The sequence below is a fragment of the Vulpes vulpes genome, chromosome 9 (assembly GCF_048418805.1).
Source record: "Vulpes vulpes isolate BD-2025 chromosome 9, VulVul3, whole genome shotgun sequence".
Taxonomy (NCBI): Eukaryota; Metazoa; Chordata; class Mammalia; order Carnivora; family Canidae; genus Vulpes; species Vulpes vulpes.
Genome location: NC_132788.1, coordinates 3,326,144 through 3,348,611, shown reverse-complemented (window position 1 = coordinate 3,348,611; position 22,468 = coordinate 3,326,144). Strand labels below are relative to the sequence as shown.

Genomic DNA, 22,468 nt, shown 5'->3' with positions numbered 1-22,468 from the left:
CCGCTGCAGAGAACTAACCGGGTTCTAGGGAGGCGACACCGCCTCATCTCGATGCTCTTTGGTAGTGGGGTCACAGGTGCCGTGAGCCGGGAGGCCTTTGGTGGGCGGGTTCAGCGCCTCACACAGGTGACACCGCGAAGACGGGGCGTCGCTGAGGCCCCAGGGCTCTTTCCCTGCAAAGCATCAGCGCTAACAAGGGGGGCGAGGCCCTTGACAGGAAGAAGAGGGGCGATCCACAGGCCACAAATTACTGTCCCCTCTGGGTAATCGAAGAGGAACACATTTAAGGACGCAGGATCTTACCCGCACAGCATTCCCTTTTATTTTGCTGTCTTTCCACCTCCTCCAAGGACTTGAAATGACAGACTCGGATCTCACCACAAAGGCATGGTAGTCAGTACCCGAAATACTTGTTGAGTGAAAAAATGAGCGAAAGAAAGAGGGGAGCAAAGTAGAATGGGCCCATCTGTGGAAGCGAGGAAGCAAGTGGGCCCGTCCTGAGAGCAGGGGACGCCGGACGTCCCCGGTGCTTCTGGGTCCCGGCCCCGGGAAGCGTGCGGGCTTACTAAGAACTCCTCCAGAGTGCTTCTCTAGTGGTGCTTCCGATGTTCATGGGCTACGTAATTGGCTAAATAATCCAATTTCTGGCTTATCATAGCTTGTGAATATTCAGGAATTCCTACAAAGCTGTCAACACCTACAGTTTTCTCTCGAATATAATTTTTACAGATATGAATTGACATAGCATTAGTTTCTGGGCACATCTAATTAAACATTTGTTCATTTTATATCGCATACCGCTCGAAATGGGGTGGAGCCCACCGTATTAAGTGTTTTTCTCAGTTCTTAAACATTTTTGGAGGCCGTTAAGCTCACAACTCATGCCTACTGGGGAAAACGGGTCTGGCCTGCCTGTGACAGATAAAATGCAACCATATGATTTCCTTTTATCAGAAAAGAGATAGCATACTAATTCTTCAAGAGAATGAAACTTTTCCCAAGCACCGGGACTTTTACTTTTCCAGGGACTGAAGTAGAGCTTCCGATCAGGTGGGCTGTGGGTCTCGTAGATTCTCCTTCAGGGTAGCCTCTACAGGTGGACTTTTAGAGCAGCTGGCAACCCTCACCCCCACCCCCATCCCCAGTTCTTTTCAGGCCGCTGAGCACTCTTATTCTGTGCTCCTGTAGGAACAACCTGGGAGCAGTGGTATTTGGGAAGCTAAGGAAGTAAAACTTCTTGTCCCGACTGCACAAATATCCAAAATACAGCCACACGTCCCTGACGCCAAGCTGTGCAGAAGTCATCAAAGAGTAAAAATAAGTTTTTTTGCGCTTAACACCACACTCCCATGCAGAAAGAGCTCAGTGTGCATTTGTTGAATTAAATTGGGCAAATTGGACCCTGGGGTAAAATCCCTCAGAAGAGATCTTTGTTAGCAAATTAGCTGGCGGGATGGGAGGGAGGCTCAGTGAGCTCCATCCTCTGCATCTCCCCCAGCCCTGCCCCTACATTGCCCTCCTGGTGGATGCGTTTCCCCCATTCTGGAACGTGGCTGAGGAGAGAGCTTCAGGGCTCTGGCCCGCCCATACCTGTGGCCACCAGCTAATTCACACACCCGTTGTGAGGAGGCAACGGCTCGGGGGTCCCGTCCTGTCCTTCAGCCCAGGCCAGAGCTGGAGAGAAGGACCCTCTGCTTGGAAGTCAGTCCAGGCTGACCCCAGGCTTGCGCAGGCTGGTCCTGATCCCATTCTGGAAGATTTGTCCCCATCTCAGAGCACCCAGCTTCTGTTAGCCTCCCCGGGGAGTAGCCTCAACTACAGTGTGTGTTCACAATTAAATGGCTTAATTATGGTTTAATGATTAGAGATTGAATGACTAGCTCCCTCTTAAGTAGCACTGTTTTGCTCTTTTATATCTTCCTCACCATTATTAGGCTGTGTGCATGGTGTCGGAAGGACTGTGGCTGTGTGCAAAGTGACCTTAGTTGCCCTGACGCGCCAGGAGCTGTCATGAGCACCAGTGCCATCTGATCCAGGAGCATGAAAGCCACTTGTGGCAGAAAGTGACAGCACAGAGGAGCCCCCACGTGGGTTCTCCTGCATAATCCTCAGCACCTCTGTGTGGTCAGTGTCCGTGCAATTCCATGTCCCAGGTGACAGGCTAAAGTAACTTTTCCAAGATCCCATAGCCAGTGAGAGCTGGCACCTGAGCAGGATCTTTATAATTTACGTCAGCCCCACATCAGCCACACTGGTTCCCAAACACAAGCTATTCCAAAGGTGGCATGTGGACCAGGTACAGACCTTAAACGTACTTTTTCCTGCATGATCAGGTCGGCTGATTGGAGAGCAGCTTTTGATTAGAGAGTTAGAAAACCTTGGTCCAGCAGTGAGCCCTGTTAACAGCAACTTGTCCTGTCTCTGCACAGTAAACCAGAAGACGAACGACCAAGAACTCAGTAGGATTTTTCTATAGGATGGTTTTCTTCTCTCTTGTGTCATTGAACTCAAAGGCAAAATTCTTCTGTCTTAGAGTACTGACCTTAGGTATTTTCTTTTATGTTGAATAATAAAGCGAAAGATGAGAGTAGCAAGAGTGGTACAGTTCTTGTCTGTGCCAAATGCTCAGAGAACTCCTGCATATGGTGTGCGTACAGTGTATTCATCTGTGCATCTGAAACAAGGTGTTGCATGTAAGTGTAACTAGGAGGTTAATCTTACTCCCGGGAAGGAATGAGAAGGATAATGAGTAGGTAGGTAGGGTGGGTCTGGCTTATTTATGGTCTAAAGTCGAAACTGTTCATTCAACAAGTATTTCCTGAGCACAGGCTCTGTGCGGGGCCTCGTGTGGCCCCCGCAGATTCAGCAGGGACTAGACACGGACCCTGCCCTCAGGGGATTGCATTCTGGTGGAAAAATGTGCAAACTAAAAGGTGAAATATAAGATGAGAGTCAGGAGCAGCCCCTCTGAAGTCCGGTGCCTGCTATGATTTGCAATAGAGAGAAGGCCTGCAGGTGCGGCGAGGCGCGGGCGGCGGGGAGAGCAGCTGGTGCCTGCCTGGCAGGGTGCACGGCATCGGGGCTGGGGGCTGCTGGGTGGAGGGGCTTGCTGCTGGGCTGTGCAGCCCTCGGGGACGATCCCCCACAGGCCACCCCACAGTCCACGGGGTGCCTGTGGCCCTCAATCGGTTTGAATCCTGCCTCCCCAACTCCCCCACCTGGCTCAAGAGGAAAGTAAGACTGAAAACAAAAACATGAGAACGTATCTCGGACTGGAACAGACGTGAACACAAGGGCTACTCCAGAGGGCGTAGCTGCCAGGTCAGTTAGCGGTGTTTGCTGGCAGAGAGCACGTCCAGGCAGACGGAGGGACGGACGGACCAGGCAGGCAAGCAGACCGGGGCATCTGGCGCTTTCCAGAGCCGTGCCTGGCTTTGTAGTAACCCCAAGCGACCAGGCTTTGTGTCCCGCTGCTAGACAGCCAAGCACCCGCCCGGCGACTCGCTCTGTGCTGGCGGAGGCGGCTCCTGTCGCTCCCCGTCGCTGTCGTGCGCACCCGGACGGCGTGGCCCCTCTGCGCCTCCGCCAGGCGGGCTCCGCTCCGAGCTGAACGGACGCTTTGTGTTACTTTCTCCTCACTGACCAGGAATTCTCTGTTCTTTTGATATTAGGACTAATTTCTCTCTGTCCTTAGCGGGCATGTGCTTGAAGCTGTGACAGGCTCAGCCCTCCTTTCCCAGGCGAGCCCGCCGCCCGCGCTCAGCCCTGTCCTTTCTGCCTGCACGCGGCTGACCTGCACGGCTCGCGGGGCGCTGCCGGCGCCCCCGGGCCCACCCTGCCTCCGCTGACCCTGTCCCTTTGTTTCTGTCTGCGTCCCGGCGGCGGCGGGCTGCGTGGGCAGCCCTCGGAGCACAGCGGCCACCTCAACTCCAGCTCCCGAGCCTCGTCCAGAGCCAGCTCGGCGCGGGCCAGCCCGGTGGTGAGTATATGCCTCCGGCTCCCGCACCTGCTCCTGCACCTGCTCCCTCTCCCGCACCTGCTCCTGCTCCCGCTCCGCTCCCGCTCTCGCTCTGCCGGGGTCCTTCCCCCTCCCCTGTCCTCTGAAACCAGCCCTTGGCCTACTAGACGCCGATGACGCGGGAGGGCTTTCCGTGATTTATTTCAGGTCTAAGAAGAGCCACGTTGGGGGAAGGTGCTGCCAAATGTAGCATATTATTATCCCTGAGGGCGGGATGGCACTGCGACATTTCTAAAGGATCAGTGTAAGAAGTTAGCAGTGTTTGGGGCTGAGAGTCCGACCCGGAGGAGGAGGGACACTTGGTCCAGTGGGGGGCGGGATGTAGCCAGGTGCTGGATGGGGGGGGGGGGGGCGGTGAGATGTAGCCAGGTGCATGGATATGGGGGCGCGGGATGTAGCCAGGTGCTGGATGAGGGGGCGAGATGTAGCAGGTGCATGGATATGAGGGGGCAGGATGTAGCCAGGTACATGGATGTAAGGGGTGCAGGTGTTGCCAGGTGCATGGATGAGGGGGCAGGATATAGCCAGGTGCATGGATATAGGGGGTGCAGATGTCGCCAGGTGCATGGGTGGGGACACGGGTCATGATTTAAAAGTTGGAACGACTGCCTCTGATGTTTTGTTTGTCATGTCACCTGTCATTGGACCAGCTAGAAGGGCCCCGGGGTCCCAGGTTCTGCCCCACCCCCACCATCCCTCTGGCTCTCGTCCCTCACCAGCTGGGTCCCAGCCTTTCCGTGTCCTTGCTGCGCATATTTCCCAGGGCCATTGGGATTTCGGTGTCTTTGAGTCTGCTGCTCTGTGTGAGGCTACCGTACATTCTTCCAGTGATGAGGGTGCAGGGCGGTTGCCTGGGGCGCATCTGGGGTTGGGCGGGCTGGCATGACGTCCAGTGGGCAGGAGCTGGGGCTGTGTGCTGGGCATGCCCACCACATCACAGGCCAGTGGCGCCCTCCCTGATACACCCCGGCTGCCCGGAAGCAAAATGGGCAAAGTGGGTCTCTTGCCCTGCTCCTCAGTTACAGAGAAGCGTGGCGTGGTCCTCAACTTAGTGACACAGCACCACGGGTAGACGTGTTGATGCCTCTAATCTAGGGAGGGTTCCTGGCAATAGAAGAGGCCATCGAGCTGAGCTCTTCTGCTTGCACAGAGGCACCTGTTGGTTGCTGGTGATTTGCTTGTTTTTTTAAATTAGATACAGTCTTTTCAAGCCTTGACCTTGCATGCAAATGCAGATACTGGTTGCTTCTGGGGAAAGCAAATAAAGGATCCCTGGCAGCTGAGCCCCTATTGCTGAGTCGGGCCTCCTGCCCCTGCTCTGTTGTCCCTGACTCCAAGGCCGAGGCCAGAGCCATTCATCCCTGGGCTTGTGCTGGTGTTTTCCTGGTGGGGGAGGAGGGCTCCACCGACGACCAACCCAGCAGTAATAGGAAGATGTTCATTGTTCAGTGTAAGGTCAGATTTTAAGTCGGGCGAGTTGCGTTTTGTGCGTGCTTCGTGCCCCGTGGTAGCACAGTATATATGCACTCACCCGCGGGGAGCCTTAGAACTTTCCACGGTAAACGTAACGGGGACTCCTCCTTAGGCGTGACACCCCCTCGAGCTCACTCACCTTTTGGAAAGTAGTACGAGTATTTGCGGTTGGCAGAAGGCGGCTCTGGGGACCGGAGGACCGCAGGGCCCCTCGGCGCAGCTCCCGGGAAGCACGGAGCTGGAAACGCCACCTTGAACCGCTTCTTGAACCGCTCTGGGGTTCTTCGGGCATCATGATGAAGTCACAGGATAAGAGGACTTCTAGCCACTGCGACGGAAGCGGTCGGGATCAGACACGGATTTCCATGTCGTATGCTTTCTCCATTTGTGAAGTTCACCCACATCTAACGGGTTCCGTGGGTGACCGCAACAAGAGGTGGCGTTAGGCTCGTGCCCCTGGGACCTGCCGACCGATGGTGGGCGGCCGGGGGAGGCCTGGCCCCAGCTGCGCCCCGACTCCGAGTCCCCCATCCTTGGGAGCTTCTCCAGGCCGCGTCCAGGGGAGGAAGCAGTGGGCACAGGGGCTGCAGGGCCCTCGGATTCCAAAGCTCTTCCTCGTCTTCATTCTCTGCATTTCCAGCCCAGGAAACCGAACTGTGCCCGCATCTGGCTTCACCGAGCTCTGAATGGAAGGTGGGAAGGTGGGCATTTGGGGCTGAGCCAATGTTGCAGTTCATCGCGAACACACAAACCATCTTTTCTCTTCCCCGAGACAACTGCTCATTGACAAAGGTCCCCCAGCTGCCCTACGGCTGGCACTGGCACATGTCGCGAGTGAAGGTCAGCATCTCGCAGACTGTGGGATGGGCCATCCTCCCGCCCCATCCGGGCACCAGCAGAACCGGGGACTGGCAACTCGCCGTCTCCTGCCCTTGCAAGTCCTGTGGCTCCCGGGGAGTGATCCGAGGCCTGGTGAATCATCAGGAATGCGAATCCCCGGAGTGTGAGGGAGGGCAGGGGACAGGGCCTCTCTGGGAAGGAAATAGGACTGGGGCCAGGGACAGCCCAGGGAGGCTGGGTGTGGAAGAAAGGCTGGTGCCCCTGGGCGTGGAGGAGGGGCCTTCTGAAGAGCAAAAGTCACCAGAAAGGAGGGAGTGGCAGCTCGTTCTCCTGGAAGAAAAGGAAGCTGCCTCAGCCTCCGAAGACCCTCCCCCCTGCCCCCTGGTCCTCTCGGCATTGCAGGAAGGCAGAGTGGATGCCGCCCCATCTCCGGGCCTACCTGTCTGACCTCATTCACATTTTTCCATTCTGTAGATAAGCTGGATGTTCTTGTCCAGAAAGTCTGGGGGCTTCCCCTCGAGAAAGCTGTGGCCCTCGCGTTCAGCCAGTGTTCATCGGGTACCTGGAATGTGCTGGGCCCAGGGCTAGTGGTGAGCACACCGACTGACCTGCTGCGGCCCTCAGGATACCTAGGCCGGAGAAGACAGGAAGACAGGCAGGCAGCAAGTGGGCGCGCATGTGATAGAAAACCCCTGGGAAGAGATGCAGGAGCTTTGAGAGTTGAATCGGGTGGTTCGCTGGTTCTGGCCTGAAGCCACCCACACAGAGGGCCTCGCCTGGTGAAGCCCACACATCTGCATCGTCTGGGCCCCAGGATCCAGCCAGGAATCCAGAGAGGCTGCCGTGTTTCTGAAACAGCCATCAGAGGTGTCCTGAGTGGAGGCCAGATTCATGTTCCCTGTGTGTATTTAGAGAAAGCATGAGTGATGAACTGGAACCTCCGGCCGGTTTGAGCTAGAAAAACAAAGACTTCAGTGACTCATGTTTTATGTTTGTATGAAGAGGCAGGGGCAGCAAGTGGAAACACAGGTCATGCGTTACGAATCCATGAGTTCAAGGACAAGTCACTCGGGAGAACGTCAGTGTTACTGAATTAAAACCCAAAATCTCCACGCTAATGGAAGACTTCTAGCACTATTCATATTTGAAGGGAAATTTCCCTTAAAGTGGGTGTTTTCTGAGCCGTGGTCACTATTGCCTGTTTGTTGAGAGGGACCGTGCGTCGACATGGCTCCTCTGGCCCCATTTGCCGTCTGGGGTCTGGGGTTGCCCGGCTGGGGCTGGCGACGTCCTGGGGAAGGGTTCCTTTGTGCCCGGCCCCTCTCGTAGGGCCCGGCCATGCCCACATGTCCAGTTATGTCTCTAAGCAGGGGGGGGGCAGGCCAGCTGGTGACAGGGGAGGCCTGGACCTTTCGGCCCCAGCAGACGTTACGTTTAAGTGAGCCTTGGGAGCATGCTCGTAGAGGCACGATGTCGGAAGGTTGGGATTAATAAAATCCCGGTGCGCTACCTTGATCACCTGTTTTTGAAAGGAAGCGTTGCCATCATTTAAAATCCAACAGAAATATTTTAGAAGTGACCGTCTCTAGCCAATTTTAAAACCTGTCTATGTGTTGTGATTTTAAAAGCTTTGCTCAGCTGTGACTATGAAATGCGGGTACACACCTGTTTCACAAATCTGTTCCTGGGACGTTTTCTCGCCGACCTGAAAGGTTTAGGATTGCCCAGTCCAGGGCAAGAACAAAGTGAAGGCCCGCGGGGCGTGCGGCCCTGTTGTCCTGGCGCGGGCGGGGACGCCGTGGCTCGTCCCAGGCCCCTGCCGGCGTGGGCGACAGGTTCTTGCAGCAGGTGCGCCCCATGGCCTCCCCTTGGGTCTCGCTCTGCTCCGTGTCTGCACCATGGCATGCAGCCCCGAGGACGGATTCAAAGTGGTTTTCGATTCTGTTTCTTTTATATATATATATTCTTTCCAGAGGTCAAACGCTGTGCATTATGGCGAAACTAGAACACCTGGCCTGGGTTACTCTGCTCAGGGGAAGGTGAGGGGCCCTTTATGAGCAGGTGCAGCGCCGTCGCCCGCTAAGCTCCACGCAGGCTGCCGGCTAGTGGCAGCCCGGGGGACTGCACCAGCTCCTTTCCCTGGGCTCCTCGTCCTTAGCATTTCAGAAACGGGTGTCCTCTGTCGTTCAGAGGCAGACTTAGCCTCGTATGTCCCCGAGAGATTGGAAACAGCGGCTAAGCAGAGATTGTCTAGAACCCTCATCGAGAGCTTAAGTTTTTCCCTGCACGATCTCTACTTCAAAACACATCCTAAGTTTCCACATTCTGGGTTCATTATGTATTTCTGGGCAAAGGCTTTTTTGAGACTGTTTTTAAACTTTTCTTGAACACTGAAGAGCTAGCTATGGCGTTGGTTTGGGTTTTTTTTCTTATTTGATGTTTTCCAAATTACAGAGCGAACACGGTGTTTTTTCTCACCTTCTCTGACCTTCCCGATGGGCTTACATACGGGAAGGAGCTCTTAGTGTGCAGATAAAAGAGAAAGTTGGCCTTGCTCTGCTGATGTCCAGAAAAGAAAGAAGCAGCACCAGCGCCAGCTTCAGCCTGTGGACCGCCCCCCCCCAGACACCTTCGAGGCTCAGGGTGTCCCCTGGGGGCGATGTCAGGGCTCCATAGGCTGCTGTGGGTCCCACTGAGACTCCGGCCTGAGCCTCCATTGTTCTTGGAATGTGGACACCGATTACATACCAGATTACAACGCTACCTTGCCCTTTGAGGGTCCCCCCTCTGCCTAGAACGTGCCCCTCCTTTCTGTTTGTAGCACGCACAGTATGTCTTCAATAGATCATCGTTGTGTTTTAGTGATTTGTGGTCCTGAAGCCAAGGACAGAGTTGCTTCAGAGACATGTGCAAACAGGAAACGTGAGAAGCTGGATTCGGAGCGAGGGGTGGGGGTCTCACTTTTCACCCCCTGCCAGCTCCCCACATCTGGGCATCAATCCCAAAATGGTTAAACCAGAGTCTTCAATCCCAAGATGGTCAACCCATGGCTCCATTCCTCATGAGAAGTAGGAAGAGTTGCAATTGGCTCCGCTGCTTTTTGTTGCTGGCAACCCAGGTAGCAAGAGGCCTGGTCCTGCTCTCGGGCTGTAACCATAGTAATGTCGGGGGTGAACACGCTTGGAGCTTGTCGTCCTCCCCCCACATCGAGACCAACACGCACAGCTGTGGGAAGCTGTGAAGGAAACAGGTTCCGGTTCAGTTCATTATCAAGTCCCCGATCGGGAGCCCTCCTGCGGCCCGTGTGCATGCCGTCCAGATATGAGGAACGTTGAAGAGCCACCCGGGGAGCTGAGGCTGGCACACCGAGCCGCCCGAGAGCCCCGCCGTGCCTGGCAGGAGCCTGTCGGCAGGTCTCGTTGGCACAGTAGTTCTTAAATTACAAAGGAAGCTAATGTCGTGGTACCGTCTCACCCTCTGAGCCCGTGTTACCCATCTGACGCTCTCACGTATTTAGCATGTGCCCATTTTTCTCTACAGGTTGAAGAGAGACCAGAAAAGGATTTCACCGAGAAGGTAAGGAGTTTCTGGAAGCCTTCATGTTGTCGATGATCCACAGGGGGCCCAAGTGTATGGATGCAGCTGATGAGGAAATACGATGGTTGATCTTTAATAAAGATGCTCCCCCGGGAGTGAGCAGGTTTGCGTGTGGCCCAGCTGCCGGCACCTCGTCCTTCTGGGTCCCCGGGAGGCCTTTCCAGGGTGTGTGTTGGCTCCTGCGGGAGAGCAGCAGCGTTCACCGTGGCCCACGCGGGGACCAGCGGCTTCACCCAGATAGGTCCCAAGCAGCCAGGAGGCCCCCCAGATGAGCCTTCCTTACGGGTTTGCATAAGCTGCTCAAGACTTTCCTATTCGAAAACAGGATTCAAGTAAAGGTACCTGTATAGCCGACGTACAGGTGACTGTTGTCTGAAATCACATTCAGTGTTTGTGGCGTTCTAGGGGTCTCGGAGCCTGCCCGGCCTATCCGCAGCCACCCTGGCCTCCCTGGGTGGGACGTCCTCTCGGAGGGGAAGCGGGGACACCTCCATCTCTGTGGACACGGAGGCATCCATCAGGGAAATCAAGGTAAGGCTGCTAACCTACTTACGACCTAGAGGAGCCTCCTATGAAAATCAGGGTTCGAGTATAAATTTGTTAAGTCCTGGATCTTTCTTGTGGGTCCAGAGTCCCCTGTGTCCCATAAACGCATGTTCTAGTCACACCGAGATGCAGGTCGGTTCAGCTCTCCCACAGGAGGCGCACCTGCCCGCCCCACCGCGCTGGGCACACTGGTGCCCTCTGCGCCCCCTCGGCTGTCCGGGCACGGCTTGCTGGGGGCCCTCGCCCTGCTGCCCAGCAGGTGCAAGGCCACTTCTGTATACCTGACATGCACAGACACGTGGCCTTCAGTTGTGTGGAATGTGTGGGACTCGCTGCTCATTTCTTGCTGCTCCCAACCACACTGCCTTGCTCTTTGAGGGTCCCCCTCTGCCTAGCACGTGCCCCTCCTTTCTATTTGTAGCATACACATATGCCTTCAATAGATTATCGTTGTGGGATTTTTTCTTCTCCCACTGGAACGTAAGCGTTAGTCTCTGCTACGTCCTCACTGTCCAGGGGGGGGCCACTCCGAGTGTGTGAGAGAGAAAGGCAGTACAGTTTGTTAAACTACCTAGGACCTCAGGGGACGGGCTCTTCCGTCCTCTGGAGACCAGAGCCAAGGCCCGAGGAGGAAACCTAAAGATCGGACTTGGTTTCATTGATGGAAGAATTTTCTAATAGTTAAAACCCAGCTGCCCGTGGTGTCTGAAAGCTGGATGACCGTCTGCCAGGGAGGTCAGAGAAGGGATGTAGCATCAGCCACGGCTTGGGCTGGGCTCCCTGAAAATGCCTTCAGAGTCCTGCGCTTTGTAAGAACGATTTCTGCGGACTGCTCTTCCCAAAACGTCCTCCCTTGCTCTCCAGCAGCTCTTTTCGTTCATTTCCTTTGCTACGTCCGAGTAGAGATTGCTGGAATCATAATTCATCTCTGCTCGAGAGCACCATTCATCGGCTCAGCGAGCATGTACTGAGGCTAGCTCAGACCAGACAGTGGGCACCAAGAGGGCAGGGTGGAGACTCGGAGCTCCGTCATCAGCTCAGGACAGAGCTTTGCCGAGGCCCATCGTTAGTATGTCACTGTGTCTAGCACAAGGCAGGCACCCAAAGAGCTGGAGTGAACTCTTAAATATGAATAAAATAAGTCGTTTCATTTTCAGAAGCTCTTCAGCCTGTTGTCTAAAATTGTGCAGAAATATAATGACGCAGAGCTAAATTTTATGAAGGTGTCCAATGAGCAAGATTTTAATCTCCATAATTTTGAAATGTATCGTATTTTCCTTCAACACTTAAGGAAAACAAACCAAAACAAACAAACAAAAAAAGAAAATCACTGCCCAAATGAGGGAAACGACACAGAGGTAGAAAAGATTTAGAGGACGGCTTCTCTTTCTTGGTGGTCGGTCTCACTTTTTCCCCATTATCATCTCCTTCTTTTGCCAATTCCTAGGAACTGAGTGAGTTGAAGGACCAGATTCAGGACGTAGAAGGCAAATATATGCAGGGGTTGAAAGAGATGAAGGTACCAGCTTATGCAAGTGTGGGCTTATGGTACTAACCCAACTTAACTTTAGAAAACCCTAAAGAAGTCGCCCAGACTGCACGCTCGCTCTCAGAAGCCTCCAGACTGCAGATCTCTGGGTGTCAGGAACGCGGGCGAGGGCTTGTGCCCTGAGCGTTCTCCCATAAGCAGCTTCCACGTCCACTCCTGAGCCCCGTAACCCTCGGTAGAAACAGTTACTAACGTTTCTAGTACTAATGTTTAAGTACTAACGTACTTGCTGATGCATGTTTTGGACTCACTCTCCTCCCCCGGCTCACGCCCAGTTTTTTCTCACGTCCCACACAACTGTACCGTAGGGTTTTGGGATTTTCTTCACTGTCCATAGTAGCTCCATACAAACAAGGCTTCACTTGATTTGCTTCCCCAAGAATCTGATGTCTGCCCATAAGGCAGTCCGAGTCACTGGGCTTCTGAAACATCCAGAATACTTGCATGCTGTAAGATTTCACTGATTGAAGCTGCCTCCGAGTGTGCACCATCCTGGATTTATTTGAGCAAATACACGCTCCTTTTGGAATGTAGAGTCGCTGTATCGTGCCAGCCAAGAAATTTAGTTGCCATGTTCTTGGGTGGGGAGGCGGGTAGTTGAGGACTGTGTTCTCTGTGGATCTAGGAGTAGATGGCAAGCCTGTTACTCCCTTTTCAGCTCCCCAAAAAGTACCCCCCAGAAGAATCTGAGTTGTTTTTGTCATAGGGGCACCGGAGAAAGGCCATGTTGGGTTTTAAATGACTAATAAGGGACGCCTCGGTGGCTCAGCAGTTGAGTGTCTCTGCCTTTGGCTAGGGGTGTGATCCTCGGGTCCCACATCAGGCCCCCTACAGGAAGCCTGCTTCTCCCTCTGCCTGTGTCTCTGCCTCTCTCTGTGTCTCTCTCATAAATAAATAAAATCTTTTAAAAATATTACTAATAAATCGCTGGCGTGTTTGTCGCCTCTCCCTGAAAAGAGGGGGAAATCATGATTGACTTTCATGCATGGGAGAATTAAGTCACTGAACCAGCCCAGGAACCGCGGGTCCCACCTGAAATCGTTGCCCTGGTTTGCACATGCAGGCAAGAGCAGCACTGGTCCGGGAGGCCTCCTTGTGGAACCGGACACACCTGACCACGCAGTGCCCACCTTTAGCTTCCGTGGTTCACACCCAGGGACTCGCCCTCCCCATTCTGGGGTCACCTTCCCCTGATCTCTGCATGGGGATGGAATTGCTGCCCTCCTCCATTGCCTGGCCAACGAGGGTGTCCGCAGGAGGGCCGTGTTTCTATTGCAGACCTCTTTCCCTGGGCTGTCCCTTCAAAGGAATGCCCTTTGTCCTTCCGGGGCTGACCCACTGAGACCTGAATAGCTTGTTTAGTTGTCCTGGAGGCCGAAACTTAAAACTTCACCTTATCCTTTCCTGGTTCACGAGCCCCGACAGGGGGTAGCCAGCAGCAAGTGGCAGGTGTTTGTTAAGGTGACACACTGGCTCTTTTCTGGGTCCTGGTCACATTTCTTGAGTGACTGCTTCAGAAACCTGTTGAACGGCCCAGCGGGCACCACGTAGTCATGCAGTCAGGCTACTGCTACCCGCGCCCAGAGCCTGCCCATTGCGAGCCTCCCCTGTCCGATGGCCACAGAAGCCGTCCTCCTCCCGGATACAATTAAGAACTAACTTTCTGAGTCGATAACTAATGTTCTGAGTGCTTAATACCCCGATGTGACCCGACTGAAAAGGGGGAATTTCTGTGCATTTGAAGTTAGCGTGTGTTTCTTATCCTGATCCATTTGCTCTAAGAAATTAAGATTAGGGCTAGGTGGTTTTTTTTGTTTTTGTTTTTGTTTTTGTTTTTTTTGAAGACTACTAAACTAATCTTTGTTTTTGTTCTCTTCTACAATTTCAAAAACATGACACGGTTTCTGCAGGACTCGCTGGCAGAAGTTGAAGAGAAGTATAAGAAGGCTATGGTTTCTAATGCTCAGCTAGACAATGAAAAGACGAATTTCATGTACCAGGTTGACACCCTAAAGGATATGTTGCTAGAGCTCGAAGAGCAGCTGGCTGAGTCCAGGCGGCAGTACGAAGACAAAAGCAAAGTAAGCTTCGGTCTGAGAGAGAGCGGTAGAGAGTGTGCATGTGGTATACGGCGCATCTGTGGGGCATGTGCACACGTGTGCATGTGTGTGTGTATGTGTGTTTATGATCATTTTTTATTTTTTGGAAAAATGACAGTTCTCCATTTGTTCAGGAAGCCCAAACATATCTGTAAGAATGCCATGCTCTTTGCTGAGGGATTTGCAACATTAATATGCACAATTCCACTCTGTAAATGAGAAACAATTTACTGGGAGAACACTGTGTTTTGCATGTATGATAAAGTCATAACCATGAAAAAACAGGCCTACAAAGAACCAGCATGTTTAGATGGACATAATTAGGTGCTTCAGGATTTTCCTTTTGGGGCACCTGGCTGGTTCAGTCAGTAGAGTGTGTACCTCTTGATCTCGGAGTCATAAATTTGATCCCCCATGGGCATAGAGATGACATGATAATAAGATCTTTAAAAAAAAAAAAAAGGTGACTTTCCTATTAGTATACATTTCTGGATTTGTGTTTTGTTATCTCTTAACACCATGGAGAAATAGTTGCAAATATATTCATTTATCTTATTCCATTTAAGAATTACAGATCTCCATTAAGCTAACTTAATTTATGATAGCAGTGAGAAGTCTGAGCCTATGTTGAAATCGGTGACAAAAGACTAATTAGATGTCTTTGTGGGATATAAAGCAAGGAATACTTGATTTTCATAGTTTCCAGAATTAGTTGGTCTGTCAAACCCTAGGATATTGTCCAATGTTTCAGAGTTGCTGAGGTAAACAGAAAATTTAATTTGTGAATGTCACTATCTTTTTTTTTTTTTTTTTAGCTGGTTCTGGTCCCTAACTCCCAAGGGTTAAAACCAGTGTGTCATTAACAATTCAAGGGCCTCCTTCTTTGACGGCTATAGAATTGAATTAGAAACTAAAGAAGAATTTTAGTTAGGAAGTTTCTGAAAGCTAAACTCTGAAAGAAAGGAGAAACTTCCCAGGAGACCTCGTGTCACAGGGAAAAATAGAGGAGCAGTGTGTGCACCCTGGACCCCACCTGTGGGGAGGATACTCTAGTGCGTTCTCAGTGTTCCTGGGATGTCCTCCTCAGGCATCAGAAAGTAGAGCAAGAACCCCCACATCTAATTCCAGAGAATTTGGATGATCCTAGAATGTTGTCCCAAGCTGGGGAACATGGACCAGCAGACCCTTGTTGCAGCTGGGAGGGTCCCAGTCACCCCCAGGCTTCAGAAAGTGGGTGAGCAGATGATGCCCGGGTGAGAAGCCAAGGTCAGAACCCTTCCAGAATTACACCTGGCTGAGCTGGGAAGCATATCCCCTCCCGTCCTAAACTGTCGGCAGTCAGGTGGGCACCAAACCATCCTCAGGAGCTGTGCAGGCTGTGAGCTGAGCCGAAGACCAGGAAGCACATGTTGTCATGTCACAGGGGGGAGGGGAGGGGAGGGCTAGGGGAGCGGCCGTGTACCAGCAAGCGCCTTCTCCTCTCCCACCTTTTCTTGTTTTGTCCCTGGAGTGGGGCCCCTGGAGTACAGAGCTGGCCATCCGCTTGCCAGGGTAGACCGTGTTTATGCCCTTTTTATCCTAAAGAGTATCCCTAATCGAACTTCATAATCAGGGATCGTTCATCCTTGGTGCTTCACACCTCTGGGCCCTCCGAGCACATGGTCCCACTGCTGGCCTATCGGGAGTCAGGGGCACCTGTCAGGTGCATCAGGTCCTTGGGAGCAGAGGCACCTGAAGGTGCATCAGGGAGTCAGGGGCACGTGTCAGGTGCAACAGGTCCTCAGGAGTCAGGGGCACCTGTCAGGTGCATCAGGTCCTCAGGGAGAGTTTCCGGGAGATCAGATGTGGGCTCGTGTTGTGACAAAGGCCTTGAGAATCATGATGCCGTGGTCAGAGGTAGCTGGTTCCCAGACCCGTGCAGTTCACAGGAGCGTGCAAGACAGCAGGTGTGATTCTGTCCCTGCATCCATGCTCTTTCCTGCCTTGTAGGAGTTTGAGAGGGAAAAGCACGCCCACAGCATCCTGCAGTTCCAGTTTGCCGAAGTGAAAGAGGCCCTGAAGCAAAGGGAAGAAATGCTCGAGGTGGGTGTGAATTCCTGGTTCTCTTTCCCTTCTGCGTCTCGGGAGTATGTGGTGGGTCAGTGTGAAAGGTAACAGTTACCTGGAAACTGAAGAGTTTAGGCTAATGCCTTGTGCCTCGCGTAAGAAAAATGGTTTTCATCGATGAAGATTCTCATTCTCTGGGGGCTTCGTGTGTGTCGGGCATTGTGGCAGGCAGTGCAGGGGCCCCCTGGGGTGTCCACATCCTGATCCCTGGAACGTTGGAAGATAGAGGAACAGCGTGTACACTCAGGACCCCATGTGTGGGGAGGATGCTCTAGGGCATTCTAAGTTCTAAGTCCTCATTGGGGTGGGGGTGCCACCCCCCACAGCAGAAGGGACGGTGGGCAGGGACCTCGTGGTGGGGAGTTTACCTTAAATTACCCCGGGAGCTCTCCGTCATCACATGGTCCTCATACGGGGAGGCAAGAGGGGCAGCAGGAGGAGATGTGAGGGAAGCGAGGCTGGTGCCATGTGAGGAAGGGACCATGAGCCGAGGAGTGTGGCAGCTTCTGCGAGCCAAAAATAAGGTTGGGGGTGGCAGGCAGAGCACGGGTTCTCCCCTAGAGCCTCCAGAGACAAGCCAGACCTGCCCACACCTTGATTCTGGGGCAGCAGACTCAGTTTGGCCTTCTGAGTTCCAAAACTATAAGAGAATAAATTTGTGTTGTTTTTAAGCCTCAGGATTTGTGGGTAGTTTGTTATGTTGGTGATAGGAAACCGATACGGGGTCGGGTCTAACTTTTTCCCCTGATCAGAACTTGAGCTGGCGCTTATACGTGAGCATGTTCCCCCGGCGGGATTTGTGTCTGCCCTTCTGGCACCTGGGGGCGAGGCCAAGGAAGAGGTTCCAGGGAGCAGAGATGGACCCAGGCCGAGGCAGGAAATGGGGCTCGTACCCCCTCCACACATGTCGGTGGGCGCATGGGCACTCAGAGCTCTCGGATTAGCTGCCCCCGCACTTTGTCTTCCTGCCTAACCCTTTATCTGCTTCCTTTCTATCTGTTCCTATCCTTCAGGAAATCCGACAGCTACAGCAGAAGCAGGCGAGTTATATCAGGGAGATTTCTGATCTTCAGGAAACAATAGAGTGGAAAGACAAGAAGATAGGGGTAGGATTCCCACGTGAACCTGTCCAAAGGGCCAGTCCGCTAGCAGAGGCAGTGCTTCCAGGTGTTGGGTGTGCAGAAGCTTGTGGGGGCATGCATGCGGCCCCGTGGGACTCAAAACTAATAATACAGGGAACGCACTAGCTCACTCCAGCTGATGTGAGCTCCAAACTTGAAGTCGACGTCCGACATGGCCATTGGCATCTTGTCCACGCTAACCGGGCCTTCTGCCCACGACCAGTCCAGCCAGCAGCACGCTCAGATACAAGAGTGAGGAGGGCGCCCTAGGGCAGGTGGGGCACGGGGAGGCTCCGGCCTCTCGGAAGCCCTGTGCAGGGCCTCACCCACATGGGCTCTGCTTAGAGGCTTCCGAGGAAGCTGCAAGGTGGCAGGTGCTGTGCCCATGTATTCCCTCCTTGACGTGTCCCCACGGAGGACCCAGGCCCCCCCCCTTGATGAGAAGAGCAAGAGCGCACACACACGCACACACACACACACTCCTTTAGGAGTGACGCATAGGAAGGAAGGAGCCCACGTAGAGTAACCACCATGCTTCCTCATGACGAGGGGCCCCCAGAACGGAGCATCATCGCCCCACAGCTCCGATGCAGACTCCTGTGTGGGAGCACATCGCCCGTGCTCCCGAGGCCGTGCTGGGTTTCCTTTTCATTAGAGCCTTTATGATAGTCCACACTCATTTAGGACTTGTAAGCATGCGCCCTGTGTGTTTGCTTTAGGGCCACTCTGTGTTGGTCTGAGACAACAAACGCTGAGAATCCATGTAGAGAACTAGTCGAAGTTGTCACTCGGGGTTTCCGAAGCCTTTCTTCTTCATCCTCACGCATCTGTCCTCTGAGTGAGCGCATGGCTTCTGTTCATTCTGTCAAGAGCTAGGAGCTGCGCACGCCCCGTGGCCTCCCGCGCCCTCCAACCGTCGTGCCTGTACGGGAGCAGGTGGCCGCAGTCCTTGGCTCGCATAAATTAACCAGATGCTCAGTGCTCGCTTTTTGTCTGTATCTCGAAGCATAGTCTACGCGGTGCCTTGACTCCGACGGTCTGTGTAGCGGAAGCCTTCTCGTTCCTGCTTTAGTCACCTGCTCACCCCTGCGAATCTTCTCTCTCTTTGCTCTGCCCACACTCAGGCTTTAGAGAGGCAGAAAGAGTTCTTTGATTCCATAAGGAGTGACCGAGACGATCTTAGAGAAGAAGTAGTCATGCTGAAAGAGGAACTAAAGGTATGAAGCCAAAGTATAGTTTAAAAAAAAAAAAATCCCAGTTCTCAAGAATGATTCCGCGTGTGTACTCGTGTTAATTAATTAACTCGTGTTAATTAATTTTGTGTCGTGGATTTTACTTCTGTTACTCAATTCAAATCTGAAGTTAACTGACACCGAAGAGACACGTTCAATGAATGTAGGTGCAGTCGGGTCTGCCCCGTTCCTTTAGATGTTTCCAAGCACATCTGAGCTTGGAACGGCTCTGATTTCCAAGAATTTTTTGTATACTGCTTATATTTTTTTTCTCGTACTCATTATTAGATTGATTACTCAAAGCTGGAGAATGAGTTTCCACTTGGAGAATGTGTTTCTTTATATTAAAGGCCCAAAGTTAAGGACTTCACCTGAACGGTGGTGTGGGTGAGGCTCACGCCAACTAGACTTGGAGACCCCGTGGGTTGAGGACGTTTCCATGTCCTGTTTGTGCCATGTCAGGGGGTCCTCAGCTGCTGGCTGGACACGGAGTGAAGGAAAAGGGGTTCTGGGGTAGAGGGGTTATCAACATTGCAGGAGACAGTGTGGAGAAGAGGGTCCAGCCTTGGAAAATCCTAGATCGTCAGTGGAAACATATCAGTGCCAGCTGCTTATGTTCAGGGGCAGGGCCAGAGCAGTCAACCAGAGGGGACAGGTTCCTGTCACTGCTTCTCCCAGGGCTGAGCCTGGTGCTGGGGCCCCTCCATGCTCGGGAGACAGCCATCGCAGCAGGGAAGGCAAGTGAGTCCTCCATCCGGATGAAGATAACTGGCTTTAGAGTGTTTCACTGTGTAGTGAGCATGAATTATGTTTCCTCTGAAGATACCAAACATTCTAGCCACTTCTTTATTCCTTCTTTAGCGTAAGTTGTGTGTATTCCTCTCAGATCACACACATCTCTCTCTTTTTCTTTTTTTTTTAATTTTTTTTTAAATTTATTTATGATAGTCACACACACAGAGAGAGAGAGAGAGAGAGAGAGAGAGGCAGAGACATAGGCAGAGGGAGAAGCAGGCTCCATGCACCGGGAGTCCGACCTGGGATTCGATCCCGGATCTCCAGGATCGCGCCCTGGGCCAAAGGCAGGCGCCAAACCACTGCACCACCCAGGGTTCCCCACACATCTCTTTCTTGATCTCTGTCTCTCTTTTTAAAGAATACAACCAGGATTTTTAAAAGCGAGGTCCGTTAATGGGGACGGGCTTGATGCTCTACTCTGCGGCAGCCCGCAGACCACTACCTCCAGTTAAAAAGGATGCGTGTTTTTAGTGTCTTGTTACCAGCGTGTCAAGACGTGCATTGGAGCGTGCAAGAAGGAAGTGGCCCTTGGAGGAAGACATCCCGGATTTGTGTGTGTTGATAGGATATTTATGAGCATGGTGCCTACCACTGCTCGGACTCTGTTCCCTCGACTTCAGGGAAAAATAGTTTCTTTTTCGTTATTGTCAATAAAATAGAGGTTAAGCTGACATCAACCAGTCAGTATTACAGTGAGTCTGTTTTTGTTCCCAGAAACATGGAATAGTCCTAAATTCAGAGATAGCTACCAACGGGGAGACTTCAGAAACTCTAAATAACGTTGGACACCAAGGTCCATCCAAGATAACGAAAGAAGAGTTAAATGCCCTCAAGACGACGGGGGACGGGACGCTAGGTAAGTACTCCCCTCCCTTTGGGTCTTTTTATCTCACAGTCCGCATCGATCCACCTTCCGTGCATTATCAGAATTGACGTAATCATCACTGATCAATTAACAATCACACAGCATGCCATTTGTCCTACCACTTCCTGGGAGCTCCCTTGCCACACGGTGTGATCACCCACATGTTGTCTGGCGTGCATCCCTGTGCAGTGCTCACCACCGATGGCTGAAGAATACGTTTCTCTTGCTTCTCAAAGCCACCAAGTAAGACTGTGAATGCAAGGAAAATTGTCTCGAGAATTAAAGGGACGGTTTTGGCAGTCCTGTTTGGTTTTCCTCAGATGTGTGCCAAGGATGGCTTCTTAACTTACTCTGTTACAGACTTCTCAAGAGATCAGAATGGCAGAGGCAGTGAAGTAAGATAGGTAACCCTATTTACAAGCCAACGTTGCCCATCCTACACACCACCAAGTGTTTGAGGGTACGAGGTGCCTGTGGGCAGCAGGGTGGGGTTGATGACAGGTACCTCTTGGTTGCCGTTCTCAAGCTACCACTCGGGAACCCCGGAGGGGGTGAGGCAGACAGGCTGCCCCCGGTGGCGAGTGTGGTTCCCGGTGGAAGGTGCGCCCTTCCCATCAAGGGTCTGATTATGCCTTCCCCTTTGTTAGAGGTGATGCTCCTTTGTACGTCAGTGTTTGATTCTGAAAGGACATAAATTGGGGAATCCACCAGATTGTGAGAATGCTTTATACAGTGTGCAAACATCTGAAAAGATTTGCCAATTAATATTTGTCCTAATACTTAGCTTTGGGATAAGCCCCCTAAATCCGGCGTGCAGCCTGGAGTTGCAGCCGGCAGATAAGGCCTCGCTTGTCCCTCGTTACCAGTTACATTCCTGCTTTTTTACGATGAGGCTGGAATATGGTCAGGGCCCGTGGCTTTAATTAGAAGCTTTCATCTTATTTCTTTGTATTTATGGGAATGTAGAAACCTGTAGGCCTCAGCTCCTCAGGACTTGCTTCCTAGAGAGGTATACCTCATTACCTGGATGACCTCTTAAGGCACACAGCACTTTCGATTGAGTAAAAGTTGCTGAAAGAAGATAAACTGGTTGGCTTCCATCTTACCTTTTTATTAGCTGTGCGAGCAGCTAGGAATTTGACCATATTGCTCTTGTTCAAACATACACTTGATGAATCTTTGCTAACCGTTGTGAAACCAACCCTTAAAGAACCAGAAATAATCACATTTGTAAGTGGTCTCCAGATATTTTTGGATCACATATCCCTATCGGCAAAGAATTATGGGAACTTTCCAATTCATATATTTTTAATTTATATGTACACGTACTGTTTCATCATTGCAAAGTGTGTATCATAAGGCATGTTCACTAATAGACATCTTTAAAGGGTGAAGTAAAATTAACCAGAAGTCCTACTGTTTTCCCGAGTTTCTCGGGGTAAGGGCACCCACCCGTGGAGACCATGTGTTAATAAAATTACCAAGCTCTGACTTTCAGCAACATGGCATCCGATACACCAAGGGTCGGTTTATTTGGAGAATCTCAAATATAAGCATCCATTCCAAAGTCATAATGTGTTTTTAATTTGTACTTCTTTAATTGATGAGTAACTTACTATTAGTGAAGTGGTCATCTTGATGTTAAGCGTTGGCCACCTGCTAGAACTCCCGCCCCCCCCAAGCCCTTTGGGAGTGGAGCCCCTTCAGTGGTTAGGGCATTGGCTGCTTTCTCAGGAACCCAGAGGTTAGATGGTGGGAGTGGGGTGGATTTCTTTTCTCCTCACATAAACTAGTTCAAAAGTATCTTTCTTGAGATTGCCCTTGAAGCTGAGTTTCTTAAGGTGGATTGAATGTTTCTTTTAAAAATTACTTGGAGGCGGTCTTATAGGGCTGTGTGGTGCGCAGTGTAGTTTGACAGCTGGAGGAGTGTGAGTAGGCCAGATGTGCATTTGTAAACAAGAATGGGGAACACGAACTTTAGGTCATTCTCAAACCCATTATTTTGGATTGTTTGGCTGCCTGATTCAGAGCTCTCTTTGTTAAAACTTAACTGCACCTTTGAAAATCAATTCACACAAGATGGCACCAGCAGCCGCCCTTGCCTTTGAGATGGTGGCAGTGGCCTTCGCTGATCAGACGTTTGCTAATGCAATGACTGCTTTGCCGCACAGACCTGGCAAAGGCTTCTATTCCGTGTGATTCTTTGATGACTCTCTCTCCTTAG

The 22,468-nt window shown here is 52.0% G+C and overlaps 1 protein-coding gene across 50 annotated transcripts in view; it reads left to right on the top strand.

Moving 5' to 3' along the window:
* Positions 1–22,468, top strand: part of LRRFIP1 (LRR binding FLII interacting protein 1) — a 139,793-nt gene that overhangs the window by 103,143 nt on the left and 14,182 nt on the right. For 20 of the 50 annotated variants that reach the window (XM_072719080.1, XM_072719074.1, XM_072719086.1 and 17 more), the window contains 9 exons: positions 3,902–3,979; positions 9,872–9,907; positions 10,334–10,459; positions 11,922–11,993; positions 13,934–14,104; positions 16,112–16,204; positions 17,242–17,334; positions 18,474–18,566; positions 20,094–20,235. In XM_072719080.1, the coding sequence (XP_072575181.1) occupies positions 3,902–3,979; positions 9,872–9,907; positions 10,334–10,459; positions 11,922–11,993; positions 13,934–14,104; positions 16,112–16,204; positions 17,242–17,334; positions 18,474–18,566; positions 20,094–20,235 (904 nt within the window). Of the gene's footprint in view, positions 1–1,154; positions 3,980–9,871; positions 9,908–10,333; positions 10,460–11,921; positions 11,994–13,933; positions 14,105–16,111; positions 16,205–17,241; positions 17,335–18,473; positions 18,567–20,093; positions 20,236–22,468 lie in introns of those variants that run through there. The other 30 variants (XM_072719081.1, XM_072719077.1, XM_072719073.1 and 27 more) reach the window with 10 other exon arrangements.